Below are 24,443 nucleotides of genomic sequence, written 5' to 3'. Positions count from 1 at the left end.
GAGAGGGACAAAGCTGAGTCTGCATGTGGGGTCCTCTGGTCTGGATGCACCTGCTCTGCAGCCACTCTGCCACAAAACAAAGCCCCTTCCTGTAGCAGCTTCCAAAACCACAGCTTGCAGAAAAACTGGGTCAGCCAGGCATACTGTACTGCTCAAACGTCCATACACCTATCCATGGACATTAAGTGTGCCTCTCAACATGGAAAACAAGACGAATCACATAATCCTTTCTCATCTTAAAAACTGTTCCCATATGCTCTACTCACTTTGTATTTATTCTCTCTACTGGAGCTAAATCCATCAAGACAAGAGGTCTTATACACATTTGTATTTTTTGCCTCAGATCTCGATTAGATCACAGGCCAGATAAAAAAAGGTAAGAGTTCAGGGGGAACAAATTACACAATTTTGATAGTAAACCTTATGACCTTGATATTGATCTAAGGCAATTTAGAAAAAAATGTTCTGGTGCATCAAAAAAAGAACAAAAACGTACATGCGGTCAATGTTCCCTCTAATCTGCGCCCCCAGAACTGCCAAGCAGAAGAAATATCAGCCTGCGCAGAGAAGCGCGAGATTGAACTTCACTCAACTTTCTAGAGTTCTCCCCATTATTTAACAATATCAACATTTCCCTTTACTGTGGGAATTGTGATCGAATCAATGCAATAGCCACTTTCAATGCAACATAACGAAACAAAAATAATTAGTATGCAAAACTTAACTATGCAAGAGATTTTGTTGGCAGAGCACATCGGAGTAGGATTTCTATTGCATTGACAGGTCTAAGGCCTGCACTCTACACAGACCGGTGCGCCATAACCAATCAGAGCTGCAGTATACCTATATGCAAATCGACCATTGCCATATATGGATTTGTGCCATTCACTTTGAACTGGACTGTTACAGCATGAACGATTATGAGATCAAAGCGAGCCACGTGTGTACATTTGTTCATATTCTTTGCTAGTTAGTGATTTATTAGCCCAGTTATAGCTAATTTGTAGTCAGAAATTTGGGAATGATTGCTTCCTACAAGAGCACAAAATGTGAACATTTATAGCCATCTTTGAAAAGCGAGTCAGGTAAAGAGCTTTTTTTATGTCTTAAAGGGCCAGCGTTGTATTTTGAGACAGGCTTGAATAAGCAGCCAATAGGCAGAGGGTAGCATAATGTGTCTGATTCTCTGTAATAATGGTATGGGAATAATAATACATTTTACTTTGTAAAGTGGTTTCTTGCATCAAAAGAATGTTCAGTCACCACCTCATCTGAAGGACAAGTGGATAAAAAGGTTAATGTCAAGCCCTGCATGTTTTTTTCAAAAGTCTCATGGAATGTAGGCCTTCTGTAGGCTGAATGATAGAACCACTGTTTCCATGTTAAAATGTTATCTGATGCATTTTCTCCATAGTTTATTTTATGGTAGGCCTAGATTATGATCAAATAGTCACAGTAGCCTACCTGGTCACTGTTAAAACAGTAAATTAAAGGGGGTACAACCTCAGTGTTCACAACGGAAGTTGCAGAGAATTTTCACAACGTTGAAGTTTGTGCTCATCAGACCTGAAATTTGCTCAGTGCCGCAAAAATTAGAGGGAACAACACATGCGGTCACCTGCTATTCATTTTCGGTAGAGTCCGATTACTGTAGTTAACCAGCTTGGGATGCATATATGGGATGCATATAACGAGCATGACCTTTGAACTCTGTTGAAATTCACTACCTGGGGACTGATCGCATGATTAGGGAGATTCAATGTTTACATTATGAGACGGTCATTCATCTCATTTCCTTCATTCTTGTGCTTGGTGTCTTGTTTATCATCTGTGTTTGGCCACAACACTGAGCTGATTGTGATTCTGGGGCTGCTACTCTTTAAACAGCCAAATAGGGATTAAGGTATATCGACTGACCAGGAGAAATGGTCACTTATCAGGCTCAGTGAGGTATCAGGGCTCAGATCAAGATGGTGCTTAGCCTTGTCAATGTCCAAAAGGCATATGGTCAGCTCACGAGAGATGGGCAAGGGACACAGAGGCAGAGGGAAGAAGAGAGTGGGAAAGACAGAACGAGAGCAACAAAGTAAAGGGGGAGGAGATGTATCCACAGTGGAGGCCATGAGGGCTCGCCTCTGATTCCAACAACAAAGCTCTCTCTGCGTGGCTAAACCACACTGGCACAATTCTGGCAGCACGCTTTTGTCTTCCTTCTCTTCACGCTCCACTGACAGGCTACACATACACCAGCGTTTTGAGTATCTAGTTTTCCCTACATCAGAGATAACTCTTACTTTGAGACAGAGTCAAAATACAGGAACACATGGCATCAGTCAGCCCTCTTTAAATGGCACAAGCCATTGCCAGGCAACAGTACCGATTGGAGCTAATTAAAGTTGAATATACCAGTCAAAAATGTCAACAAAAGTGTCCTGTGGAATAAATGTAATAAACATGTCTTGCAACTGTTGTTCAGATTATGTTTCCAGAGGAGCTTCTCTAAGAGGCTATCAACTGGATTAAAATAAGTCATAAAAACAAGAGCACCGATGCTTATGACCTGCTGGGCTTAAGCAAGAGGTATGGAGCGGAGGGGATCTCATGTCCTAAATGAGATTATATAAGAGTTCAGCTGTTAAAAGGTTACAGCTCTGGCTAATTGCTGGTGCAGGTCTTACTTGACAAGCTGCTAAATGCAAAGAGGGAGATGGAGCGAGGGAGCATGAGTGATAAAGAGGGGGAGGACTGACACATGATGCTTTACAAACACGGTCTAGCAGGGGGACCCGCGAGGAAGGGAACACACCATCCTTTTACTGTAAAAGGCTCCGTCGCCAAACACCCACTACCTACATAACATGATCCCCAGGCCTGCGGATGGCTGGCATAACTGAGCGCTACTCTAGTATCACGTTGTTCAATTTGAATTCATAGGGCTGGCCAGTGCAACAGCGGGACAGACTATCTGGAGTCGGGGGGAATATTTCAGAGGAGCTTTATTTATAGCGGGGGGGGGGGGCTGATTTTCTCACAACTAAATTTAGCCAGGGGTAAATACTTAAACTGATTACTCAAAGCGTTAATAGAATAATAAAAACGGAGAACCCCTCTTAACCAAAGCACGTGTGTACACAAACACTCACAAGGCCGCCGCAGACAAGTATCGCATGAGGGAGGCTTTCTTTTCTTTCTCCTTTAGCATTATGCTGGGTTCAAGTATGTTAATGGTTTACTGTTATACAACTGAATACCTTTGAAATTTTGTCCACATTGGGCTTGTTAACCGCATGACTTAGCTGTAGCCCGCTTCTCAGTTACTAACTTAGCTTCTGCTTGCTCGCAGGGAGCCCAAAGGTTGAGTAAACAGAGCAACATGTTGGGTACAGACTACATACGGCATCAGAAATTAAGAGAGGTAGCATTGCGAAATTAAAGAGGTAGCATTATCAAATGGACATCACTGAAAGTTACACACAAACTCTCAGCCATCTCTCTTAGAGAGTAAGTTTAGTGCTTTACTAAACAGCACAATATATTTCAAATGGAATCTAATGGAGCATTTCAGATATCCCATCTTATGGGTGACGTAACAAGTACAACATAAACATAACAAGTACAACATAAATACCCCACTTTGTGGTGTTCACTATCTTTGTACCGTTCACTAGGTTAGAAGTGAACGGTACAAATACAGACCAACCACAATGAGCCAATACACTATCACACTACACAGCTGAAAACATCAATTCCATAAGTTAACCAATAAATGGACCACCCGTTCTACTACATTTTGCCAAAGCATAGGCCTAATTTCTCTCTATTCTCAGCCTTGCTAAGCTCCTATCCTACCTCACCCAGTGAAGGAAAAAAACTCACCATGGTCTTTCTTGCAGGGCTCTTTTGTATGTGATCCCCTTTGTGGTTAGTGTTTACGTCAATGACAGGGCTAGAGACCCTTGCCCCAGAGCCGTGGGACACATGGATGTGCACATATGGAGAGTTAGCTAGTTTTTGGTTGGAAACGTGACATGAAATACCAGTATTATGGTAGGGGACTTCCAGAGAAAAGCTCCTTTGTAAGGCGTGATGACAATGGTTTTGCTCAGGCATTTCCTGTCCATTTCCATTGTCTGCGCGACCGGCACTTTGGCTCCTCTCTGAAAGTTTAGCTGAGGGGAGCAAGCAAGCCGAGGTGCTGTGAAACAGCTTAATGTGGCGAGGGCCACATTCACGCTCCGACTGAGGGGCCTGGTTTGGAGATTCAGGACATTCAACATTGACTGTTGTTCTGTTTGTAGATGCCTTCCCAGACATTAGTCGCTGGTGTGCAAAGTGCAGTAGCACACTGGAGTGTCGGTCTAAATTTTCAGAGCGGTCAGTCTTCTCACACTCCTCCATTTTGTCTTTAGGTTTATCCAGAAGCGGAACGTTAAAATGCACCATGGGCCTGGCGTCTCTGAACTCCACTGACGGAAAGCTGCTCTTAGAGAGTCGCAGGCCGTTCATCGCCGTGGCGATGGACGCTTTCGAGGTACCCGTCTCGTCCTCCTGCAGGGGCTCACTGGGGGACAACTGGAGCTGGTGAGAAGTCTGGTAGGAGCCCCTGACTGGAGGCAGGGCGGGTAGAGCCACAGGGCTGACCGGGGAGGCTGGTGGTGTATTACAGGGGCTCCGTGGAAATATAACCAGGGAGGAGCAGCGTCTCAGGGGGACCCTGGCTTTCCTACGGGGCAGACTCCTCTCCTGGGCTGCCCTACGCTGATCTGGGAGCTCTGGCTCAAAGATGCTGCTGCTGCTGCAGTAGCCTGCGTCACTGGCCGTGCTGCTTCTACAGGAGCCCCCATCTGAGCCACTGCCCGCTCCCACCTCGCCGACCCCTGGCTCCCCGCCCTCAGTGCTGTTCTCCAGCTCTCCATTCAGCTTGCCACGGGGCTGCAGGGAGATCTGCAGAGTACTCTTCTTGCTGACGGTGCCGGTGTTCACCTTGGGTATAAATACGGATGAGTAGCGCTGTAAATTACCGTACTCCGGTGACAGGGGAGGCAAAGCCAAGGCTAGCTGCCCTGGAATCACCTTCATGTGGACAGAGCTGTGTGCTAGGCTCTCTGCGGGGCTGCGGGTTGACACACAGAGACCGCTCTCCTCACCATGGCTGCTCAGGCTCTCTGATAGAGGATCCGTGTTGCTTCTCCTCGACGCAAAGTGCAAGCGGAGCCGACGTGCCATTCGTCTAACGCTCTAATCCCTGGGAGCCAGTAGTGAGTATGGCATGGCAAGAGACCTGCTGGGGAGGAAAAACTAACAGCGGCAAGGCAACTTCTCCGAGTCCCGTTCTGCTCTGTGATTACAATCATTAGCGGCTGCACATAGCCAAAATAGCTCTGGTGACAACCTACATTCCTCTCAGGGCTGCTCTGTAAGGCTAGCAGTCAGGGGAGGTCAGGTGCTCTTCTGTGGAGCCACGACCCAAACGCACAAGCCCCTCAGACTGAAGTAACCCCAGTGGTCCGCCTCTTTAAGGAGCTGAACTCAACCCAGTCACTGAGAGCTGCACCAAGGCTTTAAAGGGCAGAACTCCCATTCCAGCCAAACCTCAGCCTTGTCGCAACTGTGCCTTCTGAAATATAGACAGACCGCGTCCGACACCCCCCTGCCTCTTCCAAAAGCCCCAGTCCTCCTGGTCACCTCACTAGAAACAAGAACACAGGAGTCTCTTTGGCATGGAGAACTGTTCATTTCTGTTTCAGGCCACTCACTCAAGACTCTGGCGCTACTGGCTCCCAGCAGCAGCTATGCTTCTAATGTTTCTCCTGCGCTGTGCCCCCACACATATTTTTACCCACTGGTATTGAATTACAGGAAATCAAGAGGAATGAGTTTCAGCAAAATTCTATATGAAACTGAGGAATGGGTGTCCTAATACACACACACTTTTTTTGTATTACTATTTTGACAGGTGAGCCCTGTAGATACAGAAATATACATATCTATACAAAAAATCAAAAGTCAGCAAACTCAAACTGAATGCTTGAGTCCCTCGGCACACTTCGAAGTACGGATAAAGACATGAAAGCTTCAGCTGATTGCACTGTACAAAAATGAAGAATTGAAAAAGAACAAAGTGCTGGAAAATGTAATAAAGAATTATCTACAAACTAGGGATGGAAAACATGTCACTTTCCATTAAAACGATAACAGAAATTCATAAAGTTCGACTCTTCCTAACTTTCCCCAGGCCTTTATAGCCTACCGTCTACAAAACAAAAATATGTTTTGTGGTAACTGCACTGTGATTTGAATTTTGTGGGGGGGGGGAAACTAAAACAAATTGTTTATCGGTTAGATCCCAGCTTTGTTTTCACGTTTAAACATTCACACCTACTACAAACAAACTTCACTCCTACAGTAGCTCGGCACATAAGCAGGCAACTTTCATGTATAAAGCAGCTCTGAAAAACAAAGGGATATATGCGGCATCACCTGTCATTCAACACCTCATGTAACAGCCAGTAGTTGGTTTAATTCCCGCTATGCTGTCATTGACATTCCACTCCATATCAACCAAAAGCTATTGTGTGAGGCTGGGGCTATTCTGGGGCATTACTGTCAGCCTGGCCTGCAGCAGGTCAGTTACATACTGTAATGCTATGAAAGTGGCACAGGCTGGATGTGATAATGACTCACCAGTTGAGACTGACGCAGTCAGGGCGCCCACGCAAACCACGTGCCACATAGTGACTATTCCCACAACAACCCATGATGGGCATGGGGGTATCAGGAAATCTCAGGAGCCACTAAAGTATCAACACTGATATATTGTGTACATGTACAGTAGGTTAAGATCTGCGCAAATCTTCCATTGATATCAATGAATTATAATTTACATGAAAGTCTTGAGTCAGGCCTCTTAAGTTTGGATGAGGCCCCATCTTTACACACTTAGATGTGAGACTATCCTGGGTATCAGTCAGCAGTACTCTGTCACTCCATGCTATCAACAGCAGCTAGGCCAGAGCCATGGCTAGTTAGCCCCACATAATTATTCAGCTATATGGCCGTTGGCAAAACAATAACACTACTAAAACAATCACTGCTTGGTCATACTTCAGTTAGTTTAATGTGTTCAGAACCAAATAGCCTACCTTTCACTCTTAATAAGACCCAAGGGGATATTCTATTTCCAATACCTGGATTTAATGGAGACAAATTGCTATAAAAAAGGTATACTAGTATTCATCACGTTAAAACATAGGTCTGTACTTTTGGACAAAACACCAGTGTTAACAACCTAGGTCTAGACTAAATGTTACTGAGGCAGTGACATACACACAAACATACCATCCTTTATGTATTGTAGGTCATACATGCAACTGGCATTCACTGCTTGATACTGGTCAGTAGACCTCATGAAATAGAGTTAACTGGATCATTCAAAATATGTGGATGTGACAATTACAGAGACCAGAAATAAACAAATGAAATAGAGGTCGACCGATTAATCGGAATGGCCGATTAATTAGGGCCGATTTCAAGTTTTCATAACAATTGGTAATCAGCATTTTTGGACACCGATCATGGCCGATTACATTGCACTCCACGAGGAGAGTGCGTGGCAGGCTGGCTACCTGTTATGCGAGTGCAGCAAGGAGCCAAGGTAAGGTACTAGCTAGCATTAAACGTATCTTATAAAAAACAATCAATCTTAACATAATCACTAGTTAACTACACATGGTTGATGATATTACTAGTTCATCTAGCTTGTCCTGCGTTGCATATAATCGATGCGGTGCCTGTTAATTTATCATTGAAGCACAGCCTACTTCGCCAAATGGGTGATTTAACAAGCGCATTCGAGAAAAAAGCACCGTCGTTGCACCAATGTGTACCTTACCATAAAACGCCTTTCTTAAAATCAATACACAAGTATATATTTTTAAACCTGCATATTTAGTTAATATTGCCTGCTAACATGAATTTATTTTAACAAGGGAAATTGTGTCACTTCTCTTGCGTTCTGTGCAACAGAGTCTGGGTATATGCAGCAGTTTGGGCCGCTTGGCTCGTTGCGAACTGTGTGAAGACCATTTCTTCCAAACAAAGACAGCCAACTTCGCCAAACAAGGATGATTTAACAAAAGCGCATTTGCGAAAAAAAGCACAATCGTTGCACAAATGTACCTAACCATAAACATCAATGCCTTTCTTAAAATCAATATACAGAAGTATAGATTTTTTTAAACCTGCATATTTAGTTAAGAAATTAATGTTAGCAGGCAATATTAAACAAGGGAAATTGTGTCACTTCTCTTGCGTTCATTGCATGCAGAGTCAGGGTGTATGCAACAGTTTGGGCCGCCTGGCTCGTTGCGAACTAATTTGCCAGAATTCTACGTAATTATGACATAACATTGAAGGTTGTGCAATGTAACAGGAATATTTAGACTTATGGATGCCACCCATTAGATAAAATATGGAACGGTTCTGTATTTTACTGAAAGAATAAACGTTTTGTTTTCGAAATGATAGGTCATTAATATGGTCAAATCTGGAAACTAAGGCTCGTATTTCTGTGTGTTATTATATTATAATTAAGTCTATGATTTGATAGAGCAGTCTGACTGAGCGGTGGTAGGCAGCAGCATGCTCGTAAGCATTCATTCAAACAGCACTTTACTGCGTTCGCCAGCAGCTCTTCGCAATGCTTCAAGCATTGCGCTGTTTATGACTTTAAGCCTATCAACTCCCGAGATTAGGCTGGCAATACTAAAGTACCTATTAGAACATCCAACAGTCAAAGGTATATGAAATACAAATGGTATAGAGAGAAATAAACCAAATTGAACATGTTTCATTATTTATTTGAGACTAAATTGATTTTATTGATGTATTATATTAAGTTAAAATAAAAGTGTTCATTGTTCATTCATTATTGTTGTAATTGTCATTATTACAAATATATATATACACAAATCGGCTGATTAATCGGTATCGGCTTTTTTTGGTCCTCCAATAATCGGTATCGAAAAATCATAAATCGGTCGACCTCTAAAATGAAAGCCAAACACACCTGGAAGGTAGCAATACAAACAGGTAGGCTTACTCAGTGTTGGTGTACTGGAATATAAACTAGGCCTATTCATGGAGTAAAAGTTATTCTGACCATTGTCAGAATGAATCAAGTGATAACACACCATATTTACACTCCCCTACGTACTTATTTGGACAGTGAAGCTAAAACGTTTAAATTTGGCTCTATACTCCAGCATTTTGGATTTGAGATCAAATGTTTAATTTGAGGCGACAGTACAAAATGTCACCTTCATTTGAGGTTATCTTCATACATATCCGTTTTACCGTTTAGAAATTAAAGCACTATGTATCTAGTCCCCACATTTGAAGGTGTCAAGTATTTGGAGAAATTCACGTCTGTATTAAAGTAGTGAAAAGTGTCATATTTGGTCCCATATTCCTAGCACACAATGACTACATCACACTTGTAACTCTTCAAAAACTTGTTGGATGCATTTGTAATTTGTTTTGGTTGTGTTTCAGATTGTGTTGTTCCCAATATAAATTAATGGTAAATAATGTATTGTGTCATTCTGGAGTCACTTTCATTGTAAATAAGAATAGAATATGTTTCTGAACACGTCAACATTAATGTGGATGCTACCATGATTATGGATAATTATGAATGAATCATGAATAATGATTAGTGAGAACGTTAGATGCACAAACATCATACCCCCAAGACATACTTGTGGGGGATATTATATTTATGCCTTTGTAACTTTCTCACTCATTATTCATCCACATTAACCCTTTCCATTCGTTGAAAATGGCAGATTTTGTAATTGATATGCGCCGAAATTGGAAACCAGTGCCTGTACAGTAACATGCTACACGTGACATCAGAGCTCAGGTTTTCCAGTTCACAAGCCTGTATGGGTTTTGCTCAAGATAAACTTGAGCACCGCACGAGACAAGAGGATGCCCCCGTCCCTCCCGGTAATTGGGCTACTTTTGCACATTTGTTGTCTGAGTGAGGATAATGCTGTAAATCAGGAGGAGTTTGTGTTCTGAAAGTTGAACCGTTGAGAAATATAATAAATACCGCATTTGATGTTATACCAGCAAACCACACACTCAACAGTTCAAATGTGCACTTCACATGTCCATATTTGAAAACTCATGTCATTTACATTATCAACATTTAGGATCGCTATGTTTGATCCACAGTTACAAGGATGACATGTGTTATACCCTGGGTTGTCCTGGACACAATGAGCCGGTTTGTCGTATTGTGAAGAACATTTGCCGCAGAACACACACTTGAATGCACCCATGACTCCATTCTGTGCACCAAAATTACAACGTCTGAAGTGCCTTTTGAAAACCTAACACTAATATCATAACTAAGCTAGCCATGTTGGCAACAGAATCAGCTTTCAAATGATGCCCCTCTGACCCAGATTGCGATTTATAAATGGAATGTTTTTGGATTGCGTATACAACAGCAATGTGTGATGGTTGGGACACAGGGCTGTGTTCCAAACAAACAACTACAAGTGTGCTTGCTTCAGTTCCTCAATGGCAAAGCCATGAGAGCTCAAAAAAGGAACTTATAGTTGAGGGCTCTTTCCTTCAACTATATCATAAAAGTGCATTGAAATTGCTTAGGAACTGTGCACAGTTTGGAGAGGTGTGTGGCCACTTGGAAACACCAATATGACCTCTCACTCCAACCAATGTAATCGTTTTTTAATATCTTGCACCTACTCCAAAATGCCAATGAATATTCGTATTGTTATTGAATGTATCCAGAGTATTTTCAGATTTTCGTTATTGAAAAATGCTGTGAAAAGTACAGTAAATGTAAAATGCACATAAAATCAGAAGTGTAATGTTTGGATGCAGTCTTGTGTCAGGTGAATTGTTGTGTCCTCACCTTTGGCCTGATAATTTCCCCATAATCTCCAAAGTGTTCTTTCAATTGCTAACATGGTCATGCATATGCTTTTCATTGTTCGGCCCTATAGGTCAATTTCCACGAGTGTAAGGGGTTAATGTAGAAGTGTTCAGAAACATATTCTATTCTTATCTACAAAATGACAATACATTTTTTACCATTAATTTCTATTGGGCACAACATAATCTGAAACCCAACCAAAACAAACTGCAAATGCAGCCAACAAGTTTGTAGAGTCACAAGCTTGATGTAGTCATTGCGTGCTAGGAATATGGGACCAAATACTTAACGTCGGACTAGTTTAATACACATAAGTGAATTTGTCCAAATACTTATGAACCTCCAAAATGTGGGGACTGGATACATAAAGTGCTAACTGGTAAAACATATGTACAGGATTATAATAACTATCACTATGTCTGTGCCTTCAAGGTCATTTACACTTTTAGTAAAGTGAGTCAGCAGCAGTGGTGACAGTGTCAAAGCCACAGGCCTGGACATACTGAAGGAATATCGTAATGACTTACCAGACGATTCTCATCAAACACCTCCAGCAACAGCCGATGCTTCCTGGGATGAACCTGAAAGAGAAAAGATCGACTTCAATAAATGGGTCCAAAAACATCAACAAATTGAATCAACAACGACCGGTCATTAATCTCCCCAAAATGTTATAGTCCAAAGTTTCAAGTATCTGTCGACCCCCAGTATCTGTCAATCACAACAAATCCTTAACCTTTATTAGGTATGTCGTAGCTGAATCAGAATTAGTTAGGTAACATAGATAAATAAGATGTTTTATTTACTTTATACTTGTCTTTAGAATGTCTTCTTTTGGACTATACTGTTGGCAGTTGCATTTTCCTTTCTTCTCTAGGGAAAAGTCACTTGGGGCCCAGAGAGGGGAGAGGTCAGGCTTGTCTTTTACATATCTGGTAATATGCAGAATATCAGAAAGGGAGAAGTCAGGTTTGAACATTGTCTTCATATGTGAATGTGTCTGTAACTATTCCTAAACCATGTGAAGGGATGGCGTGATTAATGGGGAACCAGTTAGTTATCTCCACAATGTCTGTACTCCAGTCATTCCCTCCTTTTCCCATTGGGAGGGAGGAGTATGGCAGTGTCTGGAACCATTGTATTACCCCTCTGATGTTGCATGAATCTTGACCTAGTATATGACCTAGAGGCTCACTCCCCTCCGTGAGCTTGTCCAGGAGGGGGTGTATTTGAGATGGGAGTATCTAGAATTGACAATTGATATATGCCATTGGATGAGGTAATGTTTTGGTACTAGGAAGTACCAAGAACAAGAAGTAGAACCTCGTCTAAGAGACCAAACTGAACGATAATTTATAGCTAATGCTATCTGGCTATGGGATACTCCTCTCTCAAGTAAAAGGCCCTTTGTGAAGTTCCTAAGATCTGTGGTTCGTCATGTGAGTTGAGAGGGGTGTATCTTGGCTATAAAAGATACTAAGTATTCTTTTGTAAGCACTCTCAGAGAATTCATTTATATTCACTGAATTGATCTGAGAGTCAAAGGGCTATGGTGAAGCTCATATAATTAAAGATGGAGTTTAAAATATAACTCTGACTTGTGTGTGGTTTGTAAACTCTCCTCATTTAGTAATACAGGAAATTACCACGACATTTGGCGATGAGGATGGGATGTGAATCTTCACTCGGTGACCGCTCCTGACGACCTAGGTAAATCGTGCATGAGGGATCCCTCAAAACATGGGATCTCAGGGAAACCACACTTCGGGAACGAAGCAGATGGACCCAGCTTTAATCTGAGTTTAAAATATAACTCTGACTTGTGTGTGGTTTGTAAACTCTTCTCATTTAGTAATACAGAAAATTACCACGACAGGTATAGAACTCGACCAGTTTACTATTGGTTTCTAAGTTGAAATTGAATGTTTCTTTAGAATTGGGTGTACATTCTAAACATCTCTTTCGTGGCCACATAAAGCATCGGTATGTAGAAACATGATATTTGACCTCATGTTGCTCAGAACTCACATACCATGAAAACAGTTATGCTACACAGCATAGCAAGTTCGTCACAAACACCCACAGAGAGGTAGTGGAAACTTCCCCTGAGCAATTTCCTAAGAGGTCTCACAACTAGGTGAAGATTCAAAGCAAACTGATTACAAAGTCAAAAGAAAATCCACATAGAAATAAGAACATCAACACCAGCGGCATTGTTTACACCAGTGGTTCCCAAACTTTCTATAGTCCCGTACCCCTTCAAACATTCAACCTCCATCTGAGTACCCCCTCTAGCACCAGGGTCAGCACAATGTCAAATGTTGTTTTTTGCCATCATTGTAAGCCTGCCACACACACACACGATACAGTTAATAAACATAAGAATGAGTGAGTTTGTGTCACAACCCGGCTTGTGGGAAGTGACAGAGCTCTTATAGGACCAGGGCACAAATAATAATCAATCATTTTGCTCTTTATTTAACCATCTTAAATATAAAACCTTATTTGTTCATTGAAAATTGTGACTAACTCACCACAGATTAACAAGAAGGGTGTGCTTGAAAGGATGCACATAACGCCGCAATGTTGGGTTGTATTGGAGTCTCAGTCTTAAATCATTTTCCACACACAGTCTGTGCATGTATTTAGTTTTCATGCTAGTTAGGGCCGAGAATCCACTCTCACATAGGTACGTGGTAGCAAAGGGCATCAGTGTCTTAACTTCTTATGGCTTCTTACAGGGGCAGTACTGAGTAGCTTGGATGAAAGGTGCACAGAGGTGCCCAGAGTAAACGGCCTGCTCCTCAGTCATAGTTGCTAATATATGCATATTATTATTAGTATTGGATAGAAAACACTCTGAAGTTTCTAAAACTTTGAATTATGTCTGTGAGTATAACAGAACTCATATGGCAGGCAAAAACCTGAGAAGAAATCCAACCAGGAAGTGAGAAATCTGAGGTTGGTCGATTTTCAACTCATCGCCTATTGAAATCCCAGTGGGATATGGATCTGTTTGCACTTCCTACGGCTTCCACTAGATGTCAACAGTCTGTAGAACGTTGAATGAAGCTTCTACTGTGATTTTGAGCCGGATGGGAGCTGTTTGAGTCAGTGGTCTGGCAGAGAGCCAGGTCCTGGTCACGCGCATTTCACATGATATCGACTTGCGTTCCATTACTTCTATAGACACAAAGGAATTCTCCGGTTGGAACGTTATTGAATATTTATGATAACAACATCCTAAAGATTGATTCTATACTTAGTTTGACAAGTTTATTCGACCTGTAATATAACTTTTTGAAGTTTTCGTCCGACGTTCGCCTGGACCTGCACGAGCGTTTGGATTTGTTTACTAAACGCGCTAACAAAAGTAGCTACTTGGACATAAATGATGGACATTACCGAACAAAACAAACATTTCTTGTGGAAGTGGGATTCCTGGGAGTGCATTCCGATGAAGATCAGTAAAGGTAAGTGAAGATTTATAATGCTTTTTATGAGTTTTGTTGACTGCACAATTTGGCGGGTAACTGTATGGCTTCCTTTTGTGGCTGAACGCTGTTCTCAGATTATTGAATATTGTTCTTTTGCCGTAAAGATTTTTTAAATCTGACACAGCGGTTGCATTAAGAACAAGTGTATCTTTAATTCTATGTAAAACATGTATCTTTCATCAAAGTTTATGATATTTCATCAAAGTATTTATGTTATTTGACGTGGCTCTCTGCAATTTCTCCGGATATTTTGGAGGCATTTCTGAACATGGCGCCAATGTAAACTGAGGTTTTTGGATATAAATATGAACTTAATCGAACAAAACATATATGTATTGTGTAACATGAAGTCCTATGAGTGTCATCTGATGAAGATCAAAGGTTAGTGATTAATTTTATCTCTATTTCTGCTTTTTGTGACTCCTGTCTTTAGCTGGAAAAATGACTGTTTGTCTGTAATTTTGCGGTGACCTAACATAATCGTTTGTGTTTCTTTCGCTGAAAAGTCTATTTGAAATCGGACACTTTTGTGGGATTAACAAACAAGACTCCCTTTAAAATGGTATACGATACATGTATGTTTGAGGAATTTTAATTATGAGATTTCTGTTGTTTGAATTTGGCTCCCTGCACTTTCACTGGCTATTGTCATATCATCCCGTTAACGGGATTGCAGCCATAAGAAGTTTTAACAGCACAATTTACCAAGGCAGTATAGTCTGAGCGTAGCCCAATCCAGAAATCTGGCAGTGGCTTCGGAATAAATTACATTTTCACAGAACCGCTTGTTGCAATTTCGATGAGGCTCTCTCGTTCAGATATCGGTAAGTGGACTGGAGGCAGGGCATAAAAGGGATAACGAATCCAGTTGTTTGCGTCATCCGTTTCGGTTAAGTACCTACGTAATTGCGCACCCAACTCACTCAGGTGCTTCACTATATCACATTTGACATTGTCCGTAAGCTTGAGTTCATTTGCACACAAAAAAAATCATACAATGATGGAAAGACCTGTGTGTTGTCCTTGTAATGCAGACAGAGAAGAGCTCAAACTTCTTAATCAGAGCCTCAATTTTGTCCCGCACATTGAATATAGCTGAGGAGAGTCCCTGTAATCCTAGATTCAGATCATTCAGGCGAGAAAAAACATCACCCAGATAGGCCAGTCGTGGGAGAAACGTCATCATGCAAGCGGTCAGACAAGTGAAAATTATGGTCAGTATGGAAATCTTTAAACTCGTCTATCAATTCAAAAAAAATTGTCAATACTTTGCCCCTTGATAACCAGCGCACTCCTGTATGTTGTAAAAGCGCTACATGGTCGCTGCCCATATCAATGCATAGTGCAGAAAATACACGAGAGTTCAGGGGCCTTGCTTTAACAAAGTTAACAATTTTCACTGTAGTGTCCAAAACGTCTTTCAAGCTGTCAGGCATTCCCTTGGCAGCAAGAGCCTCTCGCTGGATGCTGCAGTGTACCCAAGCGGTGTCGGGTGCAACTGCTTGCACTCCACTATGTCTCCCTGTCATGGCTTTTGCACCATCAGTACAGATACCAACACTTCTTGACCACCAAAGTCCATTTGATGTCACAAAGCTGTCCAGCACTTTAAAAATATCCTCTCCTGGGGCCTCCCGGGACGCTGCGCCACCAGAGACTCTGGGTTCGCGCCCAGGCTCTGTCGCAGCCGGCCGCGACCGGGAGGTCCGTGGGGCGACGCACAATAGGCCTAGCGTCGTCCGGGTTAGGGAGGGTTTGGCCGGTAGGGATATCCTTGTCTCATTGTGCACCAGCGACTCCTGTGGCGGGCCGGGCGCAGTGCGCGCTAACCAAGGGAGCCAGGTGCACGGTGTTTCCTCCAACGCATTGGTGCGGCTGGCTTCCGGGTTGGAGGCGCGCTGTGTTAAGAAGCAGTGCGTCTTGGTTGGGTTGTGTTTCGGAGGACGCATGGCTTTCGACCTTCGTCTCTCTCGAGCCCGTACGGGAGTTGTAGCGATGAGACAAGATAGTAATTACTAGCAATTGGATACCACGAACATTTAACCATTTACCACGAACATTGGGGAGAAAAGGGGGTCAAATTTATGGGAAAAAAATATCCTCTCCTGTTGTCCTTGTTTCCAGAAGAGGATGTCTTCCTTAATTGACCCCCCATAAACGTAACGGACATATACCAGGAGCTGTGCCAAGCCAGCACATCTGTTGACTCATCCAGCTGTAATGCATATAATTCACTGGCTTGTATGCGAAGCAGTAATTGTTTCAAAACATCTCCTGCCATGTCACTGATGCGTCGTGAAACTGTTGTTTGATGAAGGCATTGTCTGTATAGTTTTTTTTAACCTTTTCCCCAGCATTGTCCCAGCTATATCCGTGGCAGCAGGAAGAATTAAATCCTCCACAATAGTATGGGGCTTGCCTGTCCTAGCCACTCGGTAGCTCACCATATAAGACGCTTCTAGCCCCTTCTTATTAAATGGTATCTGTTGCTTTTATACATGTCTTACTACTCGAAAGTCATCTTAATTTTCACTCAAACTCCTGTGGCTTATTTTTCAAATTGGCATGTTTTGTTTCTAAATGTCTGCGCAAGACTGAAGGTTTCACCAAGTTGTGAGATAGTACTTTTGCACATATAACAGGCACTACTCCCAATATAAGTGAACCCCAAATCAATGTAGTTATCATATTTGCACTTCTTCGTCTGTGCTTTCCCGGGTAAGGGGGCAGTAGCTCTTCGGCTGCATCAGATTCACAACTGTCAGTGTTCATGCTAGCTGGGCTAACAACAAATGTAGAATTACTGATGCTAGCATTAGATGTGCTTGTGGAAGCAGAACAACTTGTGTCGTCGACAGGTGCAGTACTGCTGATAGTAGCAGTACTATCAGTAGAGCTGTTATGTGTTTCTATGGACGCGGGCCGGACTTTTTTTTATACCATTTTCGAGAAACCAGAATGAGCAGCAGCTACGTTTGGCTACATATGGACCGTTAGTGGAATTCCCGCAAGAGAGTAACGGTTAATGTGACTGGAAGTTAATTATTTGACTAGGCTACCTGTATTTGACATTGTGTTGTTATTTCGTTGAACACTAGATGGTTTAATTTTATTTTTGGCAGTGAAACGAGGCTACTCAGGCAAGAAAAAAAACTCATCCAAATGTATAGCCTCATTGGAAAATATAAATGGACTCTTCGAAAAAAATATTATTTGGCGTACCCCCGACGGCATTACGCGTACCCCAGTTTGGGAATACCTGGTCTAGACAAAATGAAGGTACAATAGGGAAAGGCTCAGTGGACCAGACTGCATATGGAGCTTCTTTGTATTCATTCTTTTTAAAATGGCAAAAGGAGGACCAGAAAATATATTTGTACTAGCGAAAACATCCCAAGCACTTCCTACTGTAAATAAGGTTAGTATTTGTGCACTGACCAGATTTCAGCAAGAACGAGTCCACCCAGAAGGGTCTGTAAAAGAATGAGTCATCTACGCGGATAAACTCAGGCTAGCTTCAATCTTCTGATTTCTATTTGGAGGAAGCCCATTCCCCAATAGCACAGTCCTCAGCACCACAAATGGCTGGTGACCAATGTCAGCTATGAAGCTAAAATCAAGCTCCACTCATAAGCAAAGATAGCACTGTTGTATTCTGGCTGGCTAACAAAGCACAAAAAGGTCCTTGAAAACTAGTAGGTTTCGCACCAAACATGGCTATTATTTAAATCCATCGCTAACTGGACTATTGAAAGCTAACTGGATCCTCCATCTGCTGACACCCATCCCATTTGACACAGAATACACCTTTGTTTATTTTACATAAATATTTCTCTTTAATATTTTGAAATATAGGTGTATTTCCTCTCAATGCTTAAAACAGAGTGAGAATGATCTATAACTAAAATACGTCAGAAAACCACCTGACAGAGCTGGGAAGGGGCGCACTGTGAAAGATAGCCACCACCCTGTCAGGGGAATCGTTACTAAAGCCACCGCCCCCAGGTCATTTCATGACCACTGGAAAATGAAATGTGTTTCTGTTAAAATGGGCCCTCTTGCTAAGTGAAGCCATTATTGACACTGCCACGTTGGTAAGGTGGGCCAAATAGGCCGCAACTCCTGTAGAATATATGGGAGTGCGTTCGGCAAATATAACTTGTTTACTTTATAATATATGATTAACTTCAAAAGAACAATCAAAAGATACAGATAAGAGATATGCTAGGGAGTCAGGTGTTTTAAAATATATTTTGATATTGGTTTGAACGCATGTTATTTTATCAAAAAGGTTCTAAAGATTTCCAGGACAGGCATAAACATAACAATATTCACAATAGGGACAAGTAAAACAAAGTGCAGGGAGCTGTTAGTGTTACAACAGCTGTATCCGTCTAAGGAGAATCCACTGAGTACTGATTTACAGTACCAAGACACCATGATAGAGAAAAGCCCTGAATAGACTGTAGGAGATGGAGAAATCTCAACTGGCATGGTGACGTGATTCAAAAAAAAAAATCATATGACTGGGAGAGTGTTGAATCACTGTCCAGGGCAATGAGACATTGTGCAACACTGCCATCATTTCTAGATATGGCTAATAAGTTTCTAAGGCTTAAACATAGTGGATATTTTACTGAATGTGTGCAACTATATATACACACACACAAAAGCTTCCTGCTCAATATCCATGGCCAGAGGAATGAAAACATTTCAAATATCTCCCTCTGTCTACTGGCGAGATGGGCCAAGTCTCCTGCTATGTGGCACAACCAGATGCAGGTAGAAGTTACCCCGCTCTATGCTTTTTCTCCACATGCAGAAAATGTTGTTCTCCATCAAGATTACATTTTTACAACCACAATAAGCTTAGGAAACCACCACCCTAACAAACTACTCTTTTTCAAAGTATTTTTGTTGAAATAACTAATTCAACCACCGTCAGCAAAAATTCCAGCTTTTGAATTGTGCCCTTGAACTTCAGGTCTCAAGGTACACTAACAATTCAAATTCATATCTGTGCTCCCATCTACTAAAGAAGGGTTGTGAATATTTATGTCTGCTCCTCCAACATAGAGGATCAACCTAATGAAAAACAATCAGGACAGAAGGACCTTGGCATACGCAGCTTTCCACACAAAAACCTCAGAGCAAGGACTCACGCCAACACCAACTGACTCAATGAGGCTCTGTTTCACACCCTCAGTTCAACATTTAATCAAGCTGTGTTTACATGCCCAAGATAGGAGCCAGGGGCAACAATACTCACAGGATGCTGGGTGGGTCTTACTGACCAATCACAATGCCCAACACAGTGGAGGACTTCCTGTTGGTGCTGATTATGTAGACACCCGTAAACATTGTAAAAAATTTAAAAAATAACGACAAGTCCGCAGACATGAACATAAAAAGTTTCGCGTTCTGACTTTTAACTTGCCGTTTGTGAAATGTTAACCTCCCAGTGAGAATCTGGAGCAGCTTCAAACACTAATAGGGAACATATTACTGGGCCATTAGGGCTAGGAAATACGGCTCTAGTTAATTGTCCATACGACATGGAGGCATGCAGCAAAATGAGATGAGATCAAGAGAGAAATAAAGAAACAGAAAGGTTGAGTCTTAAATGTCCTCAGAGCCCTGGGTAAAACAGTAACTACACAAACAATGCTCTTTTATCATACATTTGACTTACCCTGAAAAATAATTCCTCATTCCACTTCGGGTCCAATGTCTGGAAAAGACAATGTATTTAAATGTAAATAGGATACTTACAAAATAAATAAATGCTCTGTACTTATTCTGCTGTCGCAGTTACTCACCTTTTTAATTGTTTTAGTCTGAAGACTTGTTAGTTCTCCATTGACAGGGTCATAAAGGGACACTCTTGTATACGGATCACTGTGGTAGAAAATGAAAATACAAAGCTCAACTTGATGTCTCTGTCCCTTGGTGTGCAGAAAGATCAAACAGTAATGTAAGTTTTATCCCACAGGCCATATGGAGCACAAACCAATGATGTCATCATACTATAAATAGTTGCACTGAAAAAAAACACTGATCTTTTACAATTTTTTATTTACCTTTATTTAACTAGGCAAGTCAGTTAAGAACAAATTCTTATTTTCAATGACGGCATAGGAACAGTGGGTTAACTGCCTTGTTCAGGGGCAGAACGACATATTTTTACCTTGTCAGCTCAGGGATTCGATCTTGCAACCTTTCGGTTACAAGTTCAATGCTCTAACCACTAGGCTACCTGCCGCCCCAATACAATGGACATGTGTCGAAAAATAGTGTTTATTCGGCACTGCTGACTTGAGGGGAAATGATGGTGGGCTATTTAGGGGAAAAGAGCCTGGAGATTCTGAAGCATCTACTGTATACAAGCGCACAGAACTCCTGATTATAGCGCCATCTTAAGGTTGCACAGGACAGTTACAGTACGGTCTACGGCGAGTGGACAATTTAAGGAACGCATGGAAGATGACGCAAGCCTACTTAATATGAATATCATATCTTCAAAGCAGGACAACACAAGGCTGTCTTTCAACCCACTGCTATGGTGCTGAACCTTCCATTCAACAATGCAAAACAGGACCACAGCAACTATTTTCTGTCAGTGAAACAGCACATTTTGAAGATTATTTTGCAAGTCTCAGGTTTTTGCGCTCAAGTTTGATAAATAGTATTCAATAAGTATTCTGCAAATAAGTTTGTATTTCTAAATGCACAGGGCCTTCAACAACCATATAGTATGCATGCACACCACTAGGTCCACAATGTTGACTAAATAAATAAAAAGTTCCACACACACATGGGCTCATTACCAAGTGTTTACAGTATAAACTGACAATAATCAGTTTGCTGTTTATAATGAAGTGGGTAGATGTGTAAAATGATTGGGGCAATAGACCTGCTTATGAACTCTAGATGTGTTTTGGGCAAAACAACTGTAATAGATGATTTAGGAGTCCAATAAGTTAGGAAGGGTCCACAGTCCACACTAAGGATCATGTAGAATCAGAATTTAGTATTTTATGGTATAACATGGCCAAAAGCATGTTTCCTAAAAAGGGAGTATACCAAAGATAGGACACTGTATTTTGGTAACATGAGACACCAGAATTATACAAAGATACTGAAGCAAAGCTCGCTAACATGAGCCTGGTTACAATTCCAACCAAGTGGGTTAACCCTATGGGTGCGATGCATAGGGTTTTTGCATTTGACACCAATGACCTGGGTTCGCTTCCCTGTACCGCTGTTCGTTAAATTGGTGTCAGAATTGGGATTGCATCCGACTGTAAGGCCAGACGTGTGAGTAGTCAAAGCACGGGGATGTGATTTTGCGTTCGGAGGGGGCAGTGAAGTGATCCTCGCTAATATGAGGGTCCCTTCTCTGTCCCACCGTTCGCTATAATACCATAAGAAAAGAATCTCCTGAATTTGTTAAGTGATACTGATAGATTGGATTATCCATTTGAAGACATATTTTCCTCAAAATCAAGACTGACCTGGCTCCAAGGATATCTTTCTTGGCCAAACCAATTCCAGCTATGACTTTCACTCTCAGAATTCTAGCCTCATTCTGGAAAAAAAACACAATAAGGACATAAATCACATTTTTAGCTACTTACAGTGCTATCGGAAAGTATTCATAACCCTTGACTTTTTCCACATTGTTACTTTAGTCTTACTCTAAAATGGATTAAATATTTTTTTCCCCCTCATCAATCTACACACAATACCCCATAATGTCAAAGCAAAAGCAGGTTTAGACATTTTTGCAAATGTATAAAAAATAAAACGGAAATATCACATTTACTTAAGTATTCAGACCCTTTACTCAGGACTATGTTGAAGCACCATTGACAGCGATTACAGACTTGAGTCTTCTTGGGTATGACGCTACATGCTTGGCACACCTGTATTTGGAGAGTTTCTCCCCTTCTTCTCTGCAGATCCTCTCAAGCTCTGTCCGGTTGGATGGGGAGTGTTGCTGCGCAGCTATTTTCAGGTCTCTCCAGAGATGTTCGATCGGGTTCAAGTCCGGGCCACTCAGAGAATTGTCCCGAAGCCACTCCTGCGATGTCTTGGCTGTGTGCTTAGGGTCGTTGTCCTGTTGGAAGGTGAACCTTCACCCCAATCTGAGGTCCTGAGCAGGTTTTCATCAAGGATCTCACTGTATTTTGCTTTGTTCATCTTTCCCTCGAACCCGACTAGTCTCCCAGTCCCTGCCGCAGAAAAACATCCCCATAGAATGCTTTCACCACCAAGCTTCACCGTAGGGATGGTGCCAGGTTCTCCAGACGTGACGCTTGGCATTTAGGCCAAACAGTCCAATCTTGGTTTCATCAGACCAGAGAATCTTGTTTCTCAAAGTCAGACTCCTTTAGGTGCCTTTTGGCAAATTCCAAGCAAGCTGTCATGTGCATTTTACTGAGGAGTGGCTTCAATCTGGCCACTCTACCATAAAGACCTGATTGGTGGAGTGCTGCAGAGACGGTTGTAAATCTGAAAGGTTCTCCCATCTCCACAGAGGAACTCTGGAGCTCTTTCAGAGTGACCATCGGGTTCTTGGTCACCTCCCTGAACAAGGCCCTTCTCCCCCATTGCTCAGTTTGGCAGGGGGCCAGCTCTAGGACAAGTCTTGATGGTTCCAAACTTCTTCCTTTTAAGAATGATGGAGGCCACTGTGTTCTTGGGGCCCGAAAATGCTGCAGACATTTTTTGGTACCTTTGCCCAGATCTATGCCTCGACACAATCCTGTCTCGGAGCTCTACGGACAATTCCTTCGACCTCATGGCTTGGTTTTTGCTCTGACATGCACTGTCAACTGTGGGACCTTATATAGACAGGTATATGCCTTCCCAAATCATGTCTAATCAATTGAATTTACCACAGGTGGACTCCAATCAAGTTGTAGAAAGATCAAGGATGATCAATGGAAACAGGATGCACAGGGTTTGAATACTTATGTAAATAAGGTTTCTGTTTTTTATTTTAATACATTTGCAAAAATGTCTAAACCTGTTTTGGCTTTGTCATTATGGGGTACTATGTGTAGATTGCTGAGGATTTATTTTTTATTTAATCCATTTTAGAATATGGCTTAACATAACAAAATGTGGAAAAAGTCATGGGGTCTGAATACTTCCCAAATGCAAAATTGTAAATATCAGGTTAATGATGTTAGCTACATGAATGTCACTTACTGTAAATGACTCACAGGGAAATAACGTGTGTTTTTCCAAGTGGATACTCATTTGATCTCAAATATTCCAGATCAATTTAGGCTACATTAATAATGACGTGATAACTCACATGACTCCTTTGGGCAATGCTCTCTGAGTTTATAGCCAAATGACATGGTTATTTAATAATCCTTCAATTAATGTATTGTATTATCTATTGGTTGTCAAAAAAGTGTGTGTTAGCTAGCTAATTAATCAACAGTAGGCCTACACAACGATGACAGCTACCAGATAGCTGATGACGTACACAGTGACCATCAACTGTTACACATGCTAACTAGCTAGCTAGCTGGCTAACGTTGCTTTGATAAAATGGATAGGTATGGTGGGACTTGACTGTCCAACTGACAGCTTGGTTGACAATACCCAAAGAAATGTAATGACACTTTAGCTAAAACACTTGGATATAACGGCATTTGTCTGTCCAGTTAGCCAGTTAGTTAATTGGCTAGCTAGTTAGCTAACGTTAGCTAAATATTTACCTCATCGGTCTGAAGTCCGCGGACCTCGGGAAGTGCCGCCATACTCATATCCTCAGCGCCGTAGCCTATGTAGGTCGATTCAAGTAAAATGTACCGAATGATAACGCTGTAGGTGCTCTTCCACCAATTCACCTTTCACTAACTAATGAACTGTATCAGACACAATAGCTAGTTAAATGTTCAAATGTGTCGTGCGTCGTTCTCCACCAACAGGATCCTGACTCCTCTCCTCCCTCTGCA

General features: G+C 41.8%; 1 protein-coding gene across 2 annotated transcripts in view; it reads right to left on the bottom strand.

The window, feature by feature from the left end:
- LOC120047364 (E3 ubiquitin-protein ligase NEDD4-like) overlaps window positions 1-24,443 on the bottom strand; it is a 57,332-nt gene extending 32,889 nt beyond the window's left edge. The window contains exons 1-5 of one of the 2 annotated variants that reach the window (XM_038992890.1): window positions 24,204-24,443; window positions 21,981-22,054; window positions 20,286-20,364; window positions 20,159-20,197; window positions 11,497-11,550 (exon numbers count right to left, since the gene is read on the bottom strand). In XM_038992890.1, coding sequence (XP_038848818.1) covers window positions 11,497-11,550; window positions 20,159-20,197; window positions 20,286-20,364; window positions 21,981-22,054; window positions 24,204-24,251 — 294 coding nt within the window. In that variant the 5' untranslated portion in view covers window positions 24,252-24,443. Of the gene's footprint in view, window positions 1-7,142; window positions 7,188-11,496; window positions 11,551-20,158; window positions 20,198-20,285; window positions 20,365-21,980; window positions 22,055-24,203 lie in introns of those variants that run through there. The other variant, XM_038992901.1, reaches the window with a different exon arrangement.

Source organism: Salvelinus namaycush, chromosome 1 (genome assembly GCF_016432855.1).
Source record: "Salvelinus namaycush isolate Seneca chromosome 1, SaNama_1.0, whole genome shotgun sequence".
Lineage (NCBI taxonomy): Eukaryota > Metazoa > Chordata > Actinopteri > Salmoniformes > Salmonidae > Salvelinus > Salvelinus namaycush.
This window is presented reverse-complemented; position numbering and strand designations above follow the sequence as displayed.